General features: G+C 35.1%; 2 protein-coding genes across 10 annotated transcripts in view; one reads left to right on the top strand and one right to left on the bottom strand.

Annotated features, from left to right (window-relative positions):
- The window catches only part of LOC105225365 (uncharacterized), an 86951-nt gene that overhangs the window by 10972 nt on the left and 55350 nt on the right, over positions 1-20629 (top strand). The gene's annotated exons all lie outside the window — the stretch shown is intronic.
- Positions 1861-16696, bottom strand: LOC105225363 (uncharacterized). Its single transcript, XM_011203783.4, has 8 exons — positions 16398-16696; positions 13170-13671; positions 12459-13095; positions 12215-12379; positions 8234-8456; positions 2877-3384; positions 2157-2823; positions 1861-2084 (listed from the first exon to the last, which is right to left on the bottom strand). The coding sequence occupies exons 1-8, from the start codon at positions 16601-16603 to the stop codon at positions 1915-1917; spliced, it is 3078 nt and encodes a 1025-aa protein (XP_011202085.2). The 5' UTR covers positions 16604-16696; the 3' UTR covers positions 1861-1914.

The raw sequence follows: 20629 nt of genomic DNA, 5'->3' as shown, positions 1-20629 counted from the left end.
ATCCCGCTGGGCTAGTTCCAATTTGGAGAGAAAAATTTTAACGTCATTCGTTATCACGCTATGAAAGCTTTTATTGTTCTATCGAAAAAAGGGCCAAATTCGATACTATTTCTTCAAACCGCCGCCATTTTGCTAAATTTAAAAAAAAAAACAAAAAAGCTTCCATAGCGCGATAACGACTTTCCCATTGATTAATAATCTTTTTGACATTTTTGTTGCTTATCAAAATTGTGGCCGCAATCACATACACGACCTTTTCAACGCATAATTTCAATACTTTATTTAACTATGACATATCCAATAAATGAACATAAAAAATCATTTTGTAGATATTCGTAATGAATGTATTTGTTTAAAAAAAATACGGCCGATTAGTTAATTTCAACATTAAAAAAACCGAGAAAATCGCGAGAAAAGAGCCGTGGAATATGTCTCTTCTCATCCGCCTGAAGGCTGCGCTTTTGCATGGATAATGTTCCAGCGTCTCATCATCCTGCGCGCATGCCCTGCATTCCAGCCCGCTTGGCACTATCTGTTATGCCCACAATTTCGGCTTCAAAGAAGGAATTGGAGTAACTTAGGTTGTAGCTATATTCAATGTATGGAATACTACAGAAAAATCCCACTCCTGTTTCTTTTTCACCCTCTGGCAAGGAATGTGTAGATTTCGGCGTTGGAACTCTCGATCCCTAAACCATTATCTCAATTTAGTTTCTAGTCGGTATTTTTCTCTCGGTCAAATTGCCAGCTGATGACGAGATAAATTGAAATCCGGTTGACTGGTATGATGGTATGAGAGAACTTTATGGGAGCTGGTGTGGAAATTGGACGAAGGGTGAGGCACCGCCCACTTTTTGCTGAAATCCCATATCTCGGCACCCGACCAACCGATTTCGATATAATTTGGTACGTGATATTATTCTTACATTCCTACGTCACAGTGGGAAATCGGACTAAAACCACGCCTACTTCCCCTATAACACAATTTTAAATTTCGCTTGAAAATGTCGATCAATGTGTGATATACATAAGTATATAACTGAAACTAAGGGATAATCTTTCTCTTATAATGGTACTATGTCTGCATGTCAAAACTGGGTTGAATTGGACCAATAGTTTCCTTAGCCTCCATATACTTAGTATAAAGATTTTCGAACTTCCGGGTGACTTTACTTTCTATGATTGGTTTTACACCTTAAATTATTTCCCTGGCTTTGATTTTTGCAAGCTGCAAGTGTAAAAAATGTTTGTGTGCACCCGAACTTGGCCTTTCTTTACTTGTTATTACAAAATTTTGTTGCACTCAATGTAACTTATTTAAATAAATAATCAAATCTTGAAGAAAGAGAAGACGTGCGACAAATTGAATGTTGTGAGTGAATCTGCTACGAGAACCATTCTGTTTCTCAGCTCGTGGTATACAGGTGCGGTGTTGTCGTTGAGTGATGTATGTACATACATATGTGGTGTATTGTTGTGTGTTATATTAGGGTATTACTCATTTAAACACTGGAAAAAATTTAACGCCCAATATAAAAATTTCCAAAATTAAAATCACGGAACTCAAAAAAGTCTCGGTGCTGGATCGGAGAAGGTTATTCTATGAAAGCTCCGACGTAGAATACCGATGCATAGGCGTGTTTTGGGCATGTTGAAATTGGGATTTTCAAGTTTGACCCTTTATTTCCGCATTTAAATTTATTTTAACTTGACCCTTGCTTTTTATAATCCAAATATTTTCGGCTGAAATTATTGGCCAGAAAAATAAGTCATTCGTGACCAAAACATATGTAAAATGGTGTCTATGGTCGAAATTACCCAAGTTAGGCATGTGATTGAAGTCCTTGATACAAATAAAAATTATTTTAAATGACATATTTAATGGAATTCATATAAAAAGAAAGGTGAATAACTTTAAGAGTTCCTTGGAACCAATTTCATCCAAAAGCGTTCTTTTGGTATTAAGGTAAATCCGGAAATGGACTCCATTAAGTTTTCGCATGTTTTCTCTGTCCGCGCAATTTTAAAATTCAAGATAATATGGTAAATAATTGCCTTGACCTCCATCAGTGCCAGCCGATTTCCTGATAAGCATATTCATAAAACATTTAATGAAATTCGCATATTGGTGATGATATTTTCTCATATCTTCTTACCTATACACATTCTGGGACCCACACCGAACGGTAAATAGCTCATTGGATTAATTTTACTTTTATTTTCATCAGAAAATCGTTCGGGATCAAACTGGTTCGGATTAGGATAGTATTCGGGATCACGATGAATGCCAATTATGGGTACAAATATATTGTCGCCTTTTTTAATTTTAGCAATAAAACTCCCTTTGTCGTCCTTAAGACTATAATCCGCGGAACAAACACGATCTGTTAAGGTTACTGGTGGCCATTTACGCAAAGACTCCGAAATAACCATATCCATATACCTCATCTTCATAAGTGAATCGTAGTTTAAGGGGTTTCCGTCCAGTGAATTTTGCGTATCCAAAATCTCTAAGTAAAGTCTATCTTGAATTTCGGGGTTTTCAAGCAACTCGTGCGCTGTGAAACATAAACAAGCGGATACGGTTTCAAATCCGGCAACGAAGAAGAGCGTACACTGAGCCAAAAGGTCTTCATCAGTAAATTCAGCATGTTCTCCCTTCAAATCCGATGTTTCCTCTTCATAGTGCTGTTTAGCTTCCATCAATAGGTGTATCATATCGGGGCGTACAATTTTGTGTTCCTTTCGGTATTTCATAGCATCAATTACCAAATGATTGAAGTAATTAAGGATTTTATCATCAAATAATTTTATACGTAACACCTGAAAGACAGAACCAATCATTAGTTAAAATTTAAAAAATATGAGGAACTTACCTTCATCACTTTCGGAACAAGTCCAAATAAAATAGCTTTAAATAAAACGAACCCAGTGAACTCAGTGACCGCTTTTCCGGTCCGATAGAACTCGTTGTTTCGATCATTGAATGAATTGATTCGTATGCCGAATGCTGTGGATGCAATAGCATCATTTGTGAATCTTGTGAAAAAATCTTTCATTTCGATGTCCACATCGTTATTGTCACTCGCTTGAATCTCACTGCTGATATAGTTAACCGCTTCAATCACACATTCGTTGATCAGCGTAAACATCAAACGCATTTTGCTTCCCGTGAACGCGGGTGACAAACAATTTCGCATTTCGCGCCACTTTTGGTCTTTCAAAACGATCAAACTTTTCGAGAAAAATGTTTCGCCGCCATCTCCTCCCACAGAATTGTGATTTGGAAATGAATCAAAGTCTTTTATACCCACCTTTTTGATGAGTTCCAAGTCACGAATGTGAATGTTGCAATCACGCATCGAATAAATTCCATAAATTTTACTGGAAATAATCAAAAATAATTTATAGAATGTGACAGTTTTCAAACTATCGATAGCGTTACTGATAATATCGGCGGAATTGAGAACATATTAATAAGGGTAAATTGGTTTATAAAACTGCTCCATATTGATTCTCCAAATCCTAATAAAAAAGTTTGAAATTTTAAATTGTCGATAATTTTTTATTATTACTTACATATATAGTTTTCATTATATAGTATGAGCATTTTTTTAATAATATGTATATTTTATTCAAAACATTAAGTTAAACATCGCTGTTTTAGACGTAACTCATTTCTAATCGAATCAGTCTTCATATTATCTAAAACATTAATCAATTACTAACAGGTTGAGACAAAAGCGGGGTTGCAATTTAAATCGTTCAAGTGAGATATACGATTTCTACAATATTCGGCAAAGGGGCTTATAGTATGAATAACAATATCATTGTCCAATTATCAGAAATTCTGATGTCAATACTAAAAAAAACTAGCATATTCTGTATAACTTGTCACGAGGGCTAGTTCTTATTCAAATATAAATAACAATAAGTAAGGAAAGGCTAAGCTAAGTTGTACTTCAACTGTTTATACTCGTACTCTCGCACTTTGCGAAGATCAAAATACTTTAGGTGTTGGCAAAACTTTATAATACAAATTCTTGCGTGACAATTCAACAAGCGTTATTTGGTGTAATCGAATGGATTTCAATAATATTTATTATTTATTTACTTGTGTATTTATTATATGTAGGTCGAAGACCCTACTAGTTTTATTTGCTTCCTAAATATTTATTTTCAATTAGGCCCGAAAAAATGTTTTCACTCAGTCACACACTGATCACACAAATCTTTGATAACCCGGTAATTTTCACGTAATACACGTTTAATAATAGTAAGAGAAATGTTTTATTAATATTAATTTATAATATTTTGGTATCTTCGGTACTCACTTTTTAGTGCGAAGTATGTAGCTGTTGCTTATTTTTAATAATAGAGTTCAAGTTTGCTGAAATTGCTGAAAGTTTTATTGTGAGATCGGATTTCGATATTTATTTTTAAGGTAAACTTGTGTTGAAAACCCAGCTTCACATTTGTAAGTGTTCACCCAAGGCATTAAAAAAATTGATGACCTAGTATTGTGTATTCTTGACGACAAGATAACCAAAAATCAATCAATGGTCTTGTGTCAAATGTATCCTCGAGTGCTGTAATAAATGTTCTTTAAATTGAGTTAAGATGTCTTGTGGCAATGCAGTAATGTTGTACTCTTTTTGTATTTCACATAAATTACTAAATGCTTTAAAGTTCCCTGTCTCCGCGCGTTGTAACCACATTATAAGGTTTTTTCTTGTAGCTTCCACTTTGTCTTTCACTTTAAATATTGTTACATTGTTACCTTGCAATGCCACGTTTAGATTATTGAAAAATTCAAAAATATCAGATATGTAGCCACTTTTACCAACCAGTTAACATCATGAAATCTGTCCTTGATTTCAAATATTAGATCTCTAGCTGTTGGGGGATGTTGCTCCAAAAAAACTTTTTCTTTTAATTCAATAAGCATTTTTAAGACATTACCTCTTGACAGCCATCGCACCTCACAGTGTAAAAGAAGATGTTCATGATCACTTCCCATTTCTTTGCACAAAACAGAGAACAATCTTGAGTTAAGTGGACGAGATTTTATGAAGTTAATTAGCTTTACACACTCTTGTATCGTTGCTGCCAAGGGTAAGGGCATTTTTTTGATGGCTAATGCTGCTCTATGAATGCTACAGTGCGTCCATACACATTCCGGAGCTATGGCTTTTATCCTTGGATATAGTCCAGTACGAATGCCTGACATTGCTCGTGCGCCATCAGTACTTAATCCCACACACTTCTTCCCTTCGATGTTATTTTTATTGATATAATCATTAATCAAGTCAAAAATTTCTTTGGATGTCATTCGTGTTGGCAAAGTCAGCGGTGAGTGGCACGTGCGGGCGCGCGCGCGTCTATCTCCGCTTTCGAATATTACGATGCATCGATCGATCGATAGTAGGTTGCGACCCGGCATTTGGGAAACGCTGGGGTAGGGTGTAGTTTGTCTAATGTTTTATCTTCACTTAATTTTGACAAGATATCTTACATATTGACAGCTCTTTATGGTATAAAGCCAACCGGAAAGCTGAAATTCTCATATGTAGATTGCCTTTTTTGTTTCGTGATTTGGCAACTTTAGTGCTGCATTCTGGCAACTCAAATCATTATCGCAAAGTTTTTTAATTAAATTTATGGCGATGAAGCTTCATCCAAGAGGGATTTCGTGAAGATCGTCCAAAATTAGTTGCTGTTCCGGAAACTATTGATGCTGTGCTTAAACTAATATTGCCAAATTGTCATGTGACCTGTCATGAGATTTAGACAACTATAGGTATTAATGGAACCAGTATACATTTAATATTGCATAAACATTTCATATTAACATTTTTTTCGCTGGATCTCACAAAATTTGTTAATCGCTCAAGAAACGATCGGGAGAAGTGTTTAAAAAATACGATAGTGTTGCTTCGAAATACGTCTATGAAATCGTTAGAGATGATGAACGTGGATGACGCCGAAAATAAACAGCAATCGATTGTATGAATGAAATAAGCCGAATCCAGTAAAAGTTGTTAGCACATGAAGTAATTCCAAGAAAATGGGTGACTGTTTTTTTTGTAAAAACTGCACATATCACAACCATATCATTAGAATAACGCAGAACGCGAACCATTTGTTCGCCAGTTGCTTTTCAAGAAATCTGGAAACCAACCGCAGTAAATGGAATCTTCTTCACCACGACAACACGAAGTCTCACATCGCCTGAAACAACTACAAACTGTGAATGCGTTCGGATCTATGATTTGGAGATACTTTAGTCAGAGACTTGCTCCGCAAACGCATGCAAAATTGTATATAACGGGTGATTTTTTTGAGGTTAGGATTTTCATGCATTAGTATTTGACAGATCACGTGGGATTTCAGACATGGTGTCAAAGAGAAAGATGCTCAGTATGCTTTGACATTTCATCATGAATAGACTTACTAACGAGCAACGCTTGCAAATCATTGAATTTTATTACCAAAATCAGTGTTCGGTTCGAAAATTTTTTATCGACAAATTTTGTTCAGCGATGAGGCTCATTTCTGGTTGAATGGCTACGTAAATAAGCAAAATTGCCGCATTTGGGGTGAAGAGCAACCAGAAGCCGTTCAAGAACTGCCCATGCATCCCGAAAAATGCACTGTTTGGTGTGGTTTGTACGCTGGTGGAATCATTGGACCGTATTTTTTCAAAGATGCTGTTGGACGCAACGTTACGGTGAATGGCGATCGCTATCGTTCGATGCTAACAAACTTTTTGTTGCCAAAAATGGAAGAACTGAACTTGGTTGACATGTGGTTTCAACAAGATGGCGCTACATGCCACACAGCTCGCGATTCTATGGCCATTTTGAGGGAAAACTTCGGACAACAATTCATCTCAAGAAATGGACCCGTAAGTTGGCCACCAAGATCATGCGATTTAACGCCTTTAGACTATTTTTTGTGGGGCTACGTCAAGTCTAAAGTCTACAGAAATAAGCCAGCAACTATTCCAGCTTTGGAAGACAACATTTCCGAAGAAATTCGGGCTATTCCGGCCGAAATGCTCGAAAAAGTTGCCCAAAATTGAACTTTCCGAATGGACCACCTAAAACGCAGCCGCGGTCAACATTTAAATGAAATTATCTTCAAAAAGTAAATGTCATGAACCAATCTAACGTTTCAAATAAAGAACCGATGAGATTTTGCAAATTTTATGCGTTTTTTTTAAAAAAAAAGTTATCAAGCTCTTAAAAAATCACCCTTTATTATAGTAAAGGAGAATATTCTGAAAACCAATAAAGCGATTTTGGGTGATTAATATTTGTTGTCGTTTTCCAATTCCGAAATATAAAAAGCAACCCAACCAAGGTTGTACAAAGGCTCACACTTATAAAGAAACAATTTTTTCTGAATTTTAATAATATATCTCATCAATTTATTACATATATTTTAGTCAAATATTAGCTATTAGACCGCACTCCACATTAACGATTTTTGGGGGCTTGAAGAGTTATGGTCAGATTTATAGACGTAAGATGTCATGCTAAGTTCGAGACGAGAAATTGATTTTATGAACTAATAATTGTTTTGAGGATTGGAAAAAACATTAAGACAAGTATATTGGGACCAATGGGGATTTTTGTGAAGGTTTTTGAAAAAATTAAGAATTTTAAAATTATGAACAAAGTCTCACTATTTTTTGCTCATAGTAGTATTTAGAAAATTTCGTGAAAATATGTTTGAAGTATATCTGAGTAATGTCCTTTTCTCTGCCCCCAAAATATCCCATATAATGAATTCCGTTTTTTCACCTGAATTTAAACTGTTCAAATTTATCAAATTGGACAACCTTCTTAAAAATTATGTGGCGCTGAATTAGAATGCAGTTGGTCTATGCTTTAGTCTACATCTCATATCCCTAATATAAAAAAATTCCATTGTCTGAAAAACTTTTCCACATTAACTCAATATATATTAATTTATTACTACGTACCACTCATTTGAAGGTTTCTTAAATACAATTTTAGCTCACGCGAACTAAAATTTAGCAATAAGACTATGTTTAAGTTTATAGGCTTCAATATTAGTCAATTTGATTATAATTGATTCATCTTTAATCGAACAATGGATGTTTAATTCTTTCGCAACTCGTAGGGGTTGTACCTTTTTAAAGCACTGTGAGGCAACTACTTATGTAATATAGTAACAAAAAAAAAACATTTGTTTATAAATTCACCTGTTTTTATAAGCTTGATATCGCTCGATAATAAATTTTATGAAAGATGATTTTCCCAGGAATATTTTGGTATCTAAATTTCCAATCAAAGGAGTTGGCTGGTCGTGTGGTATTTCTCGATCACGACATATATGATATTTAGAAACACTCCACTTGTAAAATAAAAACACAACAAGTGTCAAAAGAATTAATACTTCTGCGAGAGCCATCAGTGAGTGTGCAAATAATTAATTGTACTTTTTAACGCTAAAGCGATCGAAGCTTTTTAAACACCGCACGGAGCGAGATATGCCGAATTAATAAATATTGTTATTGAAATATTTCACAATTTATGCAGCAATCGCAATACAGCCGACTTTTATCGCTACTAAGCGCTCTCACTCAATTCTAATCTAATTAAGTACTGAGCGACTTTGTAGAAATTGTTCAATTGTGTGACGTCATAAACTCTGAAGAGAGAGCAAAACAAAGAATGCAATAGATGTTTGTGATGATGAAGCGACGGGGTCACCGGTGAAAAGCGTTGCTGGTAATGTTAAACATACGAGTACACTTGTGAATACATTTTGATACATGGTTTCTATGTTTCTTTTTCGATTATTTGAATAAATCTTTTTTCGAGATCATTCATATCAGACGTTTTTTTTTTTTTCAAAATAGAGCAAAATCGGACTACAACCAGGCCTACTTCCCATAAATCATAAGCAATAAAAAGTAATCAAGAAGCAATAAAAGTAACTAGATAAACTTTTCACGAATAATGTTTTATGGTAAGACACCTTATGACTAAAAATTGTCTAAAGTCCATTTTTAGGTAAAATCACATACTTATCTCAGGATCTGCCCGAGCGATTTCAATCAAATTCGGTATGCAACATCGTGAAAGCGTACTACAAGCAGGCCTCCTTCACATATAACACAATTTAAAATTCCATTTGATTCTTTCACTTTCTAGAAAATAATATAACAGGATAAAATTTTGTACTAATAATTCCCTTAAAGTGTGCATTTTGTTGACCAAAAAATGTCCAAATCCAACCAAAACTGTTTAAGACCCTAGGTACGGAATATGTGGACCCCAGTATCTACGAGTATAGTTGACTTTTGGCCGAAAATATCGGTCAATGTATGGGATAGACAACTGAAATTCAGACAGAATTATTTCCTAACAATAGTAATTCTATGTATCAAAAATGGGTTGAATCGGGTCAATACTTCTCTAATCCTCCATATACCTAATATAAAGATTTTCGCACTTGCAGGCGACTTTACGCTGTATATATCGACCAATATTTGAGTTTTATGTATGTACTATATGTACATTTTTTTCTGTAAGTTGGTAGTACTGTTAGTGATATCTCTGCTACATTTCACGACAAAATATTAATTAGTATTTTAGATACGCGTCGTTTTGTGGGACGTGAATTCTTTGATTTTTACTATGTCTGAATATATTGAACAAAAAGTGCGATTATGCATCATCTCAACTGCATTGGTTATTCGTGTTCTTTTCGTCACATTTTCAACTATCATCGGCAGCAACCACCGCATTCGCCTGAATTACCTTCATTTAATTTCTGGCTATTCAGCAAATTCACATGACCATTCCGAGGACATCGTTTTGACTCAATTGAGGATATAAAAGCTGAATCGAAGAAGGCTCTAATGGTCATGCTGACTGAGGATTTTTCCAAGTGCTTTGATGACAAATTTCGTTGGCATAAGGAGGGGATTACTTTGAAGGAGATGAATGGACAAAATTTACCTTTCACTTTGATCACAGTAGTATATCATTTTACCTAAAATAGATATTATTGGGAGAATGCTTTCCCTAGCCCCCATATAACCATTACCAGGATTTTCCAACATCCGGCTGACTCTTCTCCATATGTTTGGTGATTGTATGTGAGGTACCTTAATGAAACCCAAGGAACTTTGCTAAAATTTTTGTATACAGCCAAAATAGCAATCGCTGCTATAAAACTTAATGCTACACAGATAAAATGTGGATGCTACGACCAGAACGATTGGCAAAAACTGAGTTCAAACATTTTTTACTTATTCAATGTAATTTTGTATAATAGTTTTGCTCACTTAACGGTTGTTAGTAACATCTAAAATATATATGTAAATAAATGCAAAATTCGTAGTTGCCAAAATGTTCGAGTGGCAAAATTTTGTTAAAGATCTACTATGTAACGTCTGCCGGATTGTGCAGCAGGCACAGTTCTAGGTAACAGTTGTAAGCTAATAAAACGTTAATTTGTTGGATTTAGAAATAAAGAAACGATCTTAACAATCCAGTGATCGAACACAAGGGTGAACTACAAGACTTATAGAGAATACCGTTGCAATATTTTTAGTTTCATTTTTGCTTTATATTGTAAGAGACCGTTCTTGTAGAGCAGCAATTTCCTACAAAACTAAGTTTACCGTTTTATAAATTTTTTCATTGAGTTATAACATTCATAAAAAAATTTGCAAAGTAACATTTTATACGTACATATGTATGTATGTCTGCTTGCAGTAGACTTATTTGTAATATGACACGTGACGATGGTCAAAAGGCCGGAGACTACAATATTGCATTGGCAGAACGCTAATTGAAAGTTCGTAGATATCTCAGAAAGCCGTCATACCAAAAGACCACCTGTGTCGTATTCTGTGAGAAATATCAAAATAGGTGAAAATAAAATTCATGACAATACACCTCATACCTTCGCCGTCTCCACAGCTAAACTAGTATTTTACCACGAACAGCTGCTTCCTGCACCGTATTTTCCAAATTTGATACAGTGGTATTTCCGTTTGTTTCCAAACTGAAATTACTTTGGGTTGACATTAGGGTCGAACGCCTTGCCGCCTATATATCAGATACCGAATGTCGTTTAGACATGTTGAAAAAAGTGGAGATTCGCTGAATCAATTTAGAAGGGTATTAATTTATCGGCCCATTTGCTGTTTATATTGATAATTTATAAATTTTATTGTTTATTCTGAGACATTTTTTCGTTGCAAAGCATTAACTGCTGCTTAAATTATTCCTGCATTCTTTGAGAGTCTGAGATGGATAAGTATAGACTCCTACTAAATAAAGACCGGTTTTTCATGCTGTGTTTTATATATTTGTAAAAGAGAGAACAGCACTTTATTATTATTGAGAAAAGAGAGTATATTAAGTAAATTAAACAAATATCAAAAAAAATAAACAAGTACACAATCTCATATGCAAATCTTTTTACATAAGCTTATAGTATATACTTAAATTCATAAGCATAAACAAATGCTTTGCATAAACAAGAGTAAATTAAAATTCTAATGGCTCTTCACTAAAGCTTCAATATTTACATATGCTGAACACAATGACCGCGACAGACTGCAATGACTTCTGTCAAATATTAAAATACACACAGTTATTTTGACTGCTGCACGACTATACGACTGCAGGCCGACAGTTGACGTTCTCGCTAACTTCAATATATTCTTATATTTGCCAACGACAGTAGATTTGACAGTAGAATTGAAGGTAGAGAGATAAAGCAGAGTGGTGATGCCACTAATTTGATGTAAAATGTAAAATTATTCACAGCTCTAACAAACTTGACGTTATTTTACAAATAAAAGCCTAAAATGGCTATATTATATCATTTGTAATAACAATTGATAATTTAAAACAAAAATATTTATCTATTTACTTATTTTTTGCATAAAAAATTTCACTTAGAACAAAATATTAAAATTTCATTGAAGTGAAAGGTATTAGTATGGCCACAACGAAATTGTGTACATCCAAAAAGGACAGCTGTGTTGTCTTGTGTACATGCCGGCCATTGTTATGTTGCTGCCTTCTCACAAATGTTCATGTAGCAGAATTCACAACGCCATTTTCAGTTCACTGTCGTGCTGCTGCAGTCTGTCGCGGTCATTGTGTTCAGCATATCACACACATATTTGCGAATTTGACTTGTTCGATTCAAGATTATGCGCGTGGAACAAGGCGAACCCAGAACCCGCCTATTGGATTTATTTGAAAACCACGTATATCATCCATTATGTTTTTCACCGTTTTCGGAGAACGCTCCAACTTGAAGTCCAATATCATATAGTACAACATAGCCTTGGCTTGCATCAATGCATACCTATTACCTATGTATGTATATCAAAAAATAATTGTTCTTTTAAGTAAAGATAATATAAGTCAGCATGTATATGTTTTGTAACTAACCTATGCACATTCGTGGCCCCACACCGAATGGCAGGTACGTAAAGGGTTTAATATTGTCTTTGTTTTCATCGCTAAAACGTTCAGGATTAAATGCGTCGGGATCCTCGAAATACTTTTCATTATAGTGCAGACCAATGATGGGAAACCACACATAGTCATCAGCTTTAAATTTAAATACTAAGTTCCCATCATCATCAGTGAGGTCGTAATCCTTAGAGCACAAGCGATCTGTAAATCCAGCAAGATTCCATTTACGTAATGTTTCGGATGTGACCATGTCCATGTACTTCATTTTCATCACTGCTTCGTAAGTTAAGGGTTGCCCGTTAAGTTCCTCACGTACCTCTAGTGCCTCTTCGTACAAACGTTCTTGTACTTCAGGATTTTCCATTAGCTCATGACAGATTACCGAGGTGAAATTGGCATTATTTTCAAAAGCGGCGAAAAAGAAAATGAAGCATTGTGCTACAATGTCATCGTCAGACCAGTTTTGGTCAGACTCCTGCTTGGCTTCGATCAATAACTGGATCATATCCGGTCTATGGATTTTATTCTCTTGTCGATATTTCATTGTATCTATAACTAGTCGTTTGAAATAATCCGTTTTATCGGTATCAAATATTTTATACCCCAGGATCTGTAAGCGAAATATAAATGCAAATACGATTACATATATATTACTGATTTTTTTCGAGTATTCGTAACAAATACCTTTTGTACAATGGGCATTGTATTAGAAACAAAGAATTTGAGCATTTGTTTGCCGCGAAAATTTGAAATCGATTGTCCGATCATATAGAACTCATTGTTCTTATCCTCATAGGAATTAATCTTCAAACCAAATGCAGTTGAGGCAATAATATCATTTGACAAGCGCGTAAACCAACCTTTCAGTTCTATATCGTGACTCTTTCCACATTTGGTCGCATCGCGCAGCCGTCCCAAACATTCATTCAGACATTCGTTCATCAAACCAAACATGGCGCGCATCTTGGCGGCGGTAAAGATCGGAGAAAGTGTGTTGCGCATATTTTTCCAGCGTTGATCCTTCATTACAGTCAGCATTCCGTTAATGAGAGGATCGTCGTCGGCTTTAAAAAACGGTGTGTGGTTTACGAAGAAATCAAAGTCTTTTACAGTCATCTTTTTGATATAATCGGGATTTTGTACCACGAATACAGGAGAACGAAAATTGTAGAACCCGACAATATCGCTGAAAAACAAATACAAGTAGGTTAACATTGTCTCCCCTTAAATTCATTGTTTACACATAAAATTAGTTATAAAAATAATAAAAAAAAATCGGATCTTTTATTGAATGTATTAATGTATCTGCCCAATTTTGCACATTTTTTAGTACGTATAGTACATTAAAGAATAATGGAAATTGAATTCTTGGAAGTAGGAAGAAAGTTTTAATTCTTGAACTTGACAATTTGAATATGGAATAACAAGCGCTAATACAACAAAAACAACAGTAAAAAGTACATAATAAAGTATTTTAATTGTGGAATCTGAATAAGCAAGTTGAGTATTGCCAAGTGTGTTATTATTTTTAAGATAATTGTAAATATATATAGTGTTGTCATGAGATTGATTAAATACAATGTACCATAGCGCAAATATATACATACACGTATGTATGGTTTCAGGATGTTGTTTGCCCGATTTGAGGAATAAATTGGAATCATACATTTCGATTTATTTATTTTTTGTTTTTGAGTGCAGTGAATAATGAAGAGGATTATTTAGTATAATACCATATATTCCAAAATATTTTAGAATTTAGAAATTAATATTCGAAAGGCATAATTTAGTCGAAGCGCACTTACTCATACATATATCGTTGTTGTTATTGAACAATAAATAAGTACTTATGTAAATATTCAATAGATAAAGTGTGCTCAGTATCGTGGAGATTAGATACATTTGTTATCGAAGGAAAGGTTTGTTATATATGTACATATGTATATATTTTGGCAATTGCATTGTGCGCAATTATATTTACATATGTAATAAAATATCAAATGTTCATTGTAGTATTGTGCAATACCAGTGGGATATCACAGGAGTTTAAGATTAGAATATATGTACGAGTAGGTTTCATTTTTATTATACTCTCGCAACAAAATTGCTAAGGAGAGTATTATAGTTTTGTTCACATAACGGTTGTTTGTAAGTCCTAAAACTAAAATAGTCAGATATAGGGTTATATATACCAAAGTGATCAGGGTGACGAGTAGAGTTGAAATCCGGATGTCTGTCTGTCCGTCCGTCCGTCTGTCCGTGCAAGCTGTAACTTGAGTAAAAATCATGATGATATCATGATGAAACTTGGTACATGTATTTCTTGGCTCATAAGAAGGTTAAGTTCGAAGATGGGCAAAATCGGCTCACAGCCACGCCCACAAAATGGCTAAAACCGAAAACCTATAAAGTGTGATAACTAAGCCATAAATAAAGATATTATGTAAAATTTGGCACAAAGGATCGCATTAGTGAGGAGCATATTTGGACGTAATTTTTATGGAAAAGTGGGCGTGGCCCCGCCCCCTACTAAGTTTTTTGTACATATCTCGGAAACTACTATAGCTATGTCAACCAAACTCTATAGAGTCGTTTCCTTCAGGCATTTCCATATACAGTTCAAAAATGGAAGAAATCGAATAATAACCACGCCCACCTCCCATACAAAGGTTATGTTGAAAATCACTAAAAGTGCGTTAACCGACTAACAAAAAACGTCAGAAACACTAAATTTTACGGAAGAAATGGCAGAAGGAAGCTGCACCCAGGCTTTTTTTTTAAATTGAAAATGGGCGTGGCGTCGCCCACTTATGGACCAAAAACCATATCTCAGGACTACTCGACCGATTTCAATGAAATTCGGCATATAATATTTTCTTAACACCCTGATGACATGTACGAAATATGGGTGAAATCGGTTCACAACCACGCCTTCTTCCAATATAGCGCTATTTTGAATTCCATCTGATGCTTTCTCTGTATAATATATACATTAGGAATCAATGATGATAGCGGAATAAAGCTTTACACAAATACGGCATTTGAGCTAAGGCATCCCTTGTGGAAAAATTGTCGTGATCGGACTATAACTTTTCAAGGTCCCTGATATCGAACACCAAGAACTCAGTGCCTAACCTATCCTAACCTAATTTTTCACCGAAAATATCGGTAAATCTCTCAGAATTTAATTCTAATTAATTTTACAGCAAAATAAAAAAATATGTAAATGACGGAAAATGAAATCTCGATTATCACTTTATCATGCGAGAGTATAAAATGTTCGGTGACACCCGAACTCAGCCCTTCCTTACTTGTTAACTATGGTCTGGTATGCCGACATCGCGTGGGTCATACAAGTATACCAAAATGTGGGCTTAGCTTAGCTTCGTGCGAAAATTCTGGGGATATATTGATATTGTTCAGGATAAAAATATTTACTAACTTTAAATAACTTAGAGCTAAAATTTATTTGAAGGTTGCATCCAACAAAATAAAAAGAGTGTAAAATTTCCACAATATTCATATATCGAAACGTTCTTTTAGGGTATAATTTTTTATCACTCAAATATTTATAAAAGTGCTTTTGAAGTGAAAATCTGTATTTTTTAAAATTAAATTGTATTTAAGCATCCAATCGAAAATATTTAAATGAGAAACGAATATTTCTAACTAGCTCGTACAAACATATACAGATGCTCAGGTGGGATTACCGTAAAAAGATATACAAATGTATATGCATATGCATTGTACTTGCATATCATTCCACTTGATTGCAACAAAGTGGATGACAATGAACACCAGAGCAAGGGAAGAACAACTAAATCTTATATAAAATGAGAGCTATGCTGCGATTGCGCCGTTACTTTTGTAACGAGAATACTTTTATGTAAGTAATACAAAGTATGTACTCACTGATCTTTATTGCGTTGATAAAATTTGAGGACCGTCTTATTGAAGCCTTCCCTATTCAACACCACCGCTCCCGCGTTGCCCACCAGAGGCCAAGGCTCCTCGTAAGCCACTCCACGCTCTTTGAATGTATTATATTTAAACGTAGCCCATTTGTAGAAAATGTATAGGAGTAGAAAGGACACAAGTCCCAATTCGATAAACACCATGTTATCCTTCTTTTCTAAGTTTTTCGTATGGATTAGAGCTCTAAATTTATCACCCAACTATTCACTTCAAAGGTTTAAGCATTACTGAATTCATAAACAAGGTGTATTTGTTTTGCACTACAAAATATTTCATAAAATGGTTTAATGCAAATGAGAAAGAGCTTTTTGTGTAAACACGAAAACCACTTCTCCTTTGTGTGCGAGTACGTAAAAGCTTAATAATCTTAAAGATTCAAGATCTATAATGGGAGAATTAGTTTACAGGTGGGGGAACACACTTTCAAGCGCAGCCGAACATTATATACATATTTGGTTTTGATTAATTTTATTATACCAGTTTTTAACATTAATAAACCGGTGAGAAGCATTGCATTTGGTATAAAGGTATCCTAAAGTCGTTGATGTGTTTGTTTATAGTGCAGAAAAAGCTCTTAATGAGCAAACGAGAGCAAATGAGCGCAAACACAATATGTTAAAAGATAAGAACAAACAACGATAAATGGTGATATATAATAATATACAACTTCAGAATATTCTTACGAATACAAAGTATAAGTCTACCTACAAATTTGTAGAAGAGGTTACATTTTTTATCAAAAATTGCGTTAAAATTAAATATTGGAGGGAAATAAGTTAACATTCTGAGACTTACACATTTCGGTATTTTAGTATATATTAATCATATATATCTAGTTAAATTGAATATTTTGTGAAAATTTGAACTTGTTTCTTCTTTCCATTGCAGTCCGGCAACTAATCATATCTTTACAAGATTTGGAAAAATAAACCAATTTGTCTGCTTCCTTCCTTTTTCATCCATTTTTCACTTTTTGTGTTTTTCGTCTCCTTATTCGAGGACTTCCTTATTTGTATTGAAGGCGAAAATCACTGACTGGTTCGAATCAAGTCTGAGCTTACGTCTTACGGAGGCGAAACTATATAATTTACGAGTATTCGAAAATAATTCTTCCCGGGCCCTTGTATTTGAAATCATTATACATATATAATATAAATCGTAATTAATGGTTGGATTGTCCCCATACGTGAAATGTTTCGTAGTATAAATTATCTTTTGCTTTGAAATAACCCTCAATATCTCTTTGTTTCAGTATCCAATTTCTTGAAGTCTAGGAACATTGCTATCGAATAACCCCAAACACTGCCCAGAATAATTAATTAATCTTGTGTTTGGTCCTTCGTGCGTTTCCCTTTGTGCAGAGTTTCGCTTACTCAAAAAATAATGAACAGTATGTCCAACATGCTCCCTGTAATTTCATCATTGAAGGGTTCGTTCAAAAGAAATTAGTATAAACACTGTTAGTAAAAGTTCCATTAAAGACTGAATTTGAGAGTGCGTATTTTTTTATTAGAGGTACAGCTATGTATTTAAAATGGAAAAACTCGGATGAAAACTTGCCCTAGCCCCAAATGACTAATATCACCATTTTCAAACATCAGGTTGACTTTACTTCTTATATTGATGGTATGTGTGGTACCTTAATGGAACTCAGAGTTGATCTTTTTCTGTTAATAATACATAACTGGTGATAGCAAAAATAGTTAAAAGCAGTTCAATACTACCCCTATCATATGGCTCAATATGTAAAATATCTTAATTAAATTAATCGAAATACTCTTACCACATGTTGCTGCAGAGTATAATAGTTTTGTTCACCTATTGGTTGTTTGTATCACCTAAAAATAATTGAGTTATATACGAGGGCTGTCCGATAAATAACCGACCTCAACGTGAAGCTAGCGGCACATCTGAAAAAAAAGTTTCTACTTCAAATTGTGCATATTATAATAGCTACTCGCCAAAATTTCAGAAATTTATCTTGCGCAATTATCTGTTGACAGTAGTTTTTGTGAGTCTATTTCGGTGATTTCCCCAAAATGGAAAAAATTGAATATCGAGCTGTAATTAAATTTTTATTTTTGAAAGGCAATACGCTTTCACAAATCAAAGATGAGTTGGACTCTGTGTATGGTGACTCTGCACCATCGTTTACCACTGTAAAATTTTGGGTAGCTGAATTTAAACGTGGTCGCAGGAGCTTGGTAGATGAGGAACGTCCTGGGCGTCCAAAAACTGTAACCACTAACGATAACATCGCTAAAGTTCATCAATTGGTACTAGACAACCGCTGGATTAAAGATAGGGAAATAGCTGAGATTATGAAGATGTCAAAAGAACGTGTTTGTCACATATTAAACCAAGATTTGAGCATGAGAAAGCTGTCCGCGCGTTGGGTGCCGCGTTTGCTTACGCTAGACCACAAACGTGCGCGCATGAACATTTCCAGCGCTCTGTTGGCTCAGTTTAGAGGCAATAAAACCCGTTTTTGGCGCCGATTGAACAGTGGATTGAAAAGGGGGAACCAGCCCCAAAAGAACCTAAAGCTGTGTATTCGGCTGGGGAAGTGTGTGCGAGTGTTTTTTGGGACAGCCATGGAATTATTTTTATCGACTATCTTGAAAAAGGAAAAACTAAAACAGGAGCATACTACGCATCATTATGGGACAAGCTAAAGGAAGAAATTTCGAAAAATCGGCCACATTTGCAAAAAAAAAAGCCTTGTTCCACCAAGTCAACGCACCATCTCACACCTCAACAGTCGCCATGGCGAAAATCCACGAATTGCGGTTCGAACTGCTTGACCATCCACCTTATTCACCGGATCTAGCACCAAGCGGCTTTTTTTGTTTCCTCAACTTAAAACTGCGCTCGGCGGCCAGAGATTTTCGTCAAATGAGGAGGCAATCTCTTTCGTGAACTCGTATTTTGCAGACAAAGACGCCAAGTACTATTTGGAAGGGTTGCAGAGATGGGAGCATCACTGGGAGAAGTGTGTGGAGTTACAAGGAGACTATGTAGAAAAATAAAAAAAAAAAAAAAAAAAAAAAATGAAAAAGTCGCGTGCATCATGGTTAGGTCGGTTATTTATCGGACAGCCCTCGTATATATAAATGATCATTTTGAACATGTGGGCGTGGCCCCGCCCCTAGTGGATTCAATGTACATATCTCCTAAACCTTTGAAGCTACAATTACCACATTCGCTCAGGATAAATCCCTATAGTATCCTTACCGACACTGCAAACATGGATGAAATCAGATGATAACCTACAACAATTTTGTTAAAAACTATCTTTTCCTGATAATATTATGTCTGTGAATCAAAAATGGGTTGAATCGGGCCAATATTTTCCTTAGTCCCCCCCATAACAGTGTATGTTTGTGTCTAAAATGGATAAAATCAGGCGAAAACGAGACATAGGCCCCATATGACTAATATCAGTATTTTCGAACATCCACCGTTGTCTTAACTCCATGGTATTGGTTTGTGAGGTGTGTTGATGAAACCCTGGGAGCATTTTATTAGTTTTTGGCATATTAATTGTCCCTCCAAAATAAGTCCAGAAATTACAAAATGTATTCAACAAAGAAAGTCCATTAAGTTTTGTGCACGGAATCAAGTTTCTGGTACCGAAACGTTCAGAAAGATGGAATAGACGTTCGGTGATAAATGCTTGTTGTGAAGTGTTTTTAACAGATTTTACTGGCATCGTTGGAATATCGGAAGGATCAGTAAAAACCATTTCGAAAGATCACTTGGGCCTATAAAAAGTGAAAGAAGTGAAATTCACTAATTTTTTTCAAAAAACGTGTCGCTTTAACGACTGTGAAACAGTGCTTTCCGACTACCAGGATATCATGAAACGTATTATTACTGGCGATGGGAGTTGGATATATGCTTGCGACCGAATATCGTGACAAAGATAAGCCGAAGCCGAAAAAACTACGCAAAGCAGGTCTAACATCCATATACTGACTGTTTTCTTCGATTATCTAAGTGTGGGCACTCCGAAAACTTTCCGACCGGCCAAACTGTCAACGAGGAATACTATTTGAGTGTTATGCGTCGCTTACGCAAAGCTACTCGTAAAAAAGGCCGGAATTATGGGCCGACAACTCTTGGTTTTTGCACCACGTAATGCTCAGTCGCATACTCCATTGATTCGA

Source organism: Bactrocera dorsalis, chromosome 3, assembly GCF_023373825.1.
Source record: "Bactrocera dorsalis isolate Fly_Bdor chromosome 3, ASM2337382v1, whole genome shotgun sequence".
NCBI classification, from domain to species: Eukaryota; Metazoa; Arthropoda; class Insecta; order Diptera; family Tephritidae; genus Bactrocera; species Bactrocera dorsalis.
This window is presented reverse-complemented; position numbering and strand designations above follow the sequence as displayed.